This window comes from Mus musculus, chromosome 8, assembly GCF_000001635.26.
Source record: "Mus musculus strain C57BL/6J chromosome 8, GRCm38.p6 C57BL/6J".
In the NCBI taxonomy this organism is placed as follows: domain Eukaryota; kingdom Metazoa; phylum Chordata; class Mammalia; order Rodentia; family Muridae; genus Mus; species Mus musculus.
The window spans coordinates 95,558,889-95,562,747 of NC_000074.6; the positions used below are offsets into that span (position 1 = coordinate 95,558,889).

Consider the following 3,859-nt stretch of genomic DNA (forward strand, 5'->3'; position numbering starts at 1 on the left):
AATGGGGTCCTCTCACTTGTTGCCTGTGCCCAGCTAGCATCCCCCCCCTCCCCGCCCACACACACTACCGGGCCACATCTAGATGTTCACCTTGCAGGACCACATCTCCTCATGGGAATATCTCTGCAGCCTGGCCCCTGGCACCATTAACACCGAAAGAACCACAAGGGCACACTAATCGTTTGACACGCGTTAGCCCACATTTAGTTCACAAGCATAAATGAAAGTGACCTTCCCACATATGGGAGTGGGACAGAGGGAGGAGAGCCAGCCTGGCGCTGCCGTGGGCCTGCCCATGGCCACCCAGGGGGCACCCATCAAGAGCAGACACCAGAACAGTACGGCAGGCACCTAGCGCCTTGCGCTCTGAGCTTCTTCTCAGTGGTAGTAGGTTAGCTCCTAGCTAGACTCCGCTGCCCAAGAAAACAAGCACGAAGGACATCAAGATCCTTTCTTGAGACCAATGCAGCCTGTTCTGGCCAGCCACAGCCCCACCTTCCCCTGCCTCCCCACCGTAGTAGTCGTAGTACATGGGCTGAATAGCCACCTTCGAAGGCCCGCTGGTTTCCGGTTGCCTGTTTACCCTGAAGTTCTGCCCAGCATCCTTCTGCTTGTTGGACTTAGTGGACATTCTTTGCCCTTGGGAGTAGGAGTGGGGCCATTCAGCATAGGTATGTATAGAAAACGAATTCGTTGTCAGGGCAATATTTGATTCGTGAAAGGGGAGCTCAAAGACCAACTTCTCCCAGAGGTGGAGCGAGGACAGGGAAGGGCCAGCCTTCCTCGTCTTGGCCGTGATCCAGTCGCTGTAGTCTGCCACACTGGTGTACAGAAACAGGCCAGGGCACGAGTCGCCTCCATAGGCCAGGAGTCCTCTCAGGATCCAGAGATCCAGCTTCTTTGCCTGGCACATCATAGGGCTTCCTGGTTCCCCCTGCAGTAAAGGACAGAATAAGGCTTCAGGTCTCAGAAAGACTTCCTTCTCAGTAGATCCCTTGTACCAGTGTCTGTTTTAGAAAGCCTTGCATTGATTCTGGAAATGGGGCAAAATGATAGGCTACTATTTAAAATCTAGACAACCACCACCAATTGCAACACACACACACACACACACACACACACACACACACACACACACACAAACACACACACCCTCTGCTTTTTCCCCTCTGTCCCTCTCCTCTCTCCCTCTTTCTTGCCTGCTTCTTTGAGTCTGGATCTCGTATCACCTACTCAATATGTAGCTAAAGATGACTTTGAACTCTTGATCCCTGTGTGGCTCATGCTGGGAGTACCAGCTACCACAACTGGTCTTTAATGCAGAGCTGGGTATCAAATCTCTGACTCCAGGGCTCTATGCAAGGCAAGCACCCTACTTCCTTGGCCCAGGTTTTCTTTGCATTATGCAACTTATCTGTGGCCCTGGTACCCAGATTGCCCATAGCTTCCTGGCTCAATTTAAACTGTCTTGCCTTTTTCTAGTGAGTCTTCCTCCCTTTTGGCTGCTCATCCCTCAAATACCAGTATTTCTTTCCATTCTGGGCTAGAATGATCACACCTCTGAACCCTTCTCCTTCTTCTTTCTTCCTAACTGGATGGAGGGGAGGGAGGACCAGCGTCCCTCCCTCGGGAAGAAGAGCTGTACTGGCTCTACAGCTTCCTGCCCCCTGCCACAGCTGCAGTTACTCCGTCTGCTCACCGGGCCTGCCATACTGCAGCCTTCCGTTTCCTGAAGGAGCAGTCCTCTGGGGCTCAGGAGTTCTACCCCACAGATATCTCACGCATGGCAAGAAGGCCGAGGCTTAGCCTACTTACCAGTCAGTCCCCTTGACTGGAAGAGTCAGGAAAACTGGCCAGTTACCACTGAGGCAAGCAGCCCAGTTCTAATGTGATGCGGAGATGAGCTAGTACCGGTGAGAAGTTCAGCTCTGCTGCCAGGCATGCAGTATGCAGCCAGTAAAGAATGAGCTATGATCATTAACTACGTAAGGGGTTGTAGGGGCTGTAATTTTTCGGTAGGGAGTTGTGGAAATGGGGAAACATCTCAAGATAACTACCAGGTTTCATTTATCCCACCTGTCCTACCTGAGGACACTTCTGCAAGTGTCAAATCTCTGCTCCCACCCCATGGTCCATCTTGGTCCGACATAAAGGAAGGACTATGCACCCTCCTTAATTTATGACCTCCTTGACTGGAAGAGCCAGGCAGGCTGGCCAATGATATGTTGCTCTCGCTGTTTGGACTGAGGCAACCAGTAAGCAGGGGGCCAATGGATAACAGCGAACAGTTTGGAAAGACTCAAGGAGGAGATGCAAAGAGGCAAAGGGTGACCTCTTAGCCACTTCTGCTCTGTGGCCTGGGTAAAGGCCCTGCCTGGGGTGTCCCCTCCCACTATACTCCCCCTTGCTTAGGAAGTATGGGCAGAGCAGAGGTGAGAGTTAGTAGTAGAAGGAGTGACTGGAGGTAGGGCAGAGGTATGACACATACATTCTGCAAAGACACTGTTAAGCCTGGGCAACCTTTCAGAAGCTCCAAAGCAGTTTATGGGTAACAGAGTCTGTATATTATTCTGTGTTGTTCGCTCCAGGGGCAGCACAGCACCCCTGCCCTTCCATTTCTTTCACAGTCTGCTGCGTCACCACCACATCGCCAAATGGCAGATGGTTGAAAGGTTATTTCAGAGTTCTAGCTGTTCACCTGGGACTGCGGAATGACCATTGTCTGTAACACACTACGGTTGCTTGGGGTATGGAGTTCCCTATGGAAGAATGGTGTGGTCTCCATCCTCTTACTGGTTCCACCCCCAGTTGATCATAACTGCTCTTGAAGAAGAACATGGGTGGAATTTAGGACACACAGCTTGATGGTCCTAATACACTTTAGTGGGCACAGACGACCCTAGCTTACACATGGCTTTGCTGCTAATCCCGGGCTCAGAATGAACTAGGTTTTGTTTGTTTGTCATCCCCACAGCCATTCTTCCCCACCTAGTAGAACTATGATTTCTGGTTTCTGAAGTAAACGCCACAGAGGCCACTGACCCAAGGCCCCTGAAGCAGCTCTGTCTCACCTCCTGGGGTGAGGGGCAGCTACTGAATAGAGGGGCCCCTCACTCTGGGTGGTCCCCTCCCTTGACATCCCACAAAACCTCTAAGAGTTGTAGAAAACTATAAAGTAGAGAGTAAATGTCCACAGCAGCTGTTCTGGGTCCACGGAGAAAATCATTAGTCAGATTCCAAAGCTGGAAGTTTCTTCTCTGCCCGACAAATGTGGTGTTCAGAATCCAGACACCAGATCACGTTTCCGAGACAGGAAAACATTCAAAACACTGAAGTCAACCCTTAGATGTTTTGCGAGAAGAATTCAGTTCAAAAGCTAAATAGTGGCTGAGGATGGCACAGAGGATAAAATGTGTGCCAAGCAAGCCTGAGGACTAGAACTGTAAGTGCCTAGTGAGCTCCGGAGGCTGGATGGGGCACATGAGGCAAGTAAGCTAGCTAGACTAGCCACATCAAACGATCACACTGCAGATTCCAGCAAGAGACCTTGCCTCAAGTAGTAAGGGATTCATCTAGGAAGAGAATGGTTTTAAAAACACACACATGAACCCACATCCACGTGTACCCTGCATGCACACCATACATACATATGAAAGATTTCACAGGGGTGCCACAGTTAAAAAACAACAACTTTGCAGGGTGGTCACTTAATACATTAACAATACACCATTTCCAGGGTCTAGGCACACTCCAAAACACTTAGCATCTTGGAAAAGATGCTGTATTTTGAAGCCATTGATGGCAAAGTCTAACCGGCATCATTCTATTTTTTTCTTAGCATTGTGTGAAATCATGCCAG

The 3,859-nt window shown here is 50.2% G+C and overlaps 1 protein-coding gene across 6 annotated transcripts in view; it reads right to left on the minus strand.

The window, feature by feature from the left end:
* Window positions 1-177: 177 nt before the first annotated feature.
* Prss54 (protease, serine 54) overlaps window positions 178-3,859 on the minus strand; it is a 17,272-nt gene continuing 13,590 nt past the window's right edge. For 5 of the 6 annotated variants that reach the window (XM_006531368.4, XM_017312965.2, XM_017312964.2 and 2 more), the window contains exon 7: window positions 178-934. In XM_006531368.4, the coding sequence (XP_006531431.1) occupies window positions 404-934 (531 nt within the window). In that variant the 3' untranslated portion in view covers window positions 178-403. The remainder of the gene's footprint in view (window positions 935-3,859) is intronic. The other variant, NM_001310539.1, reaches the window with a different exon arrangement.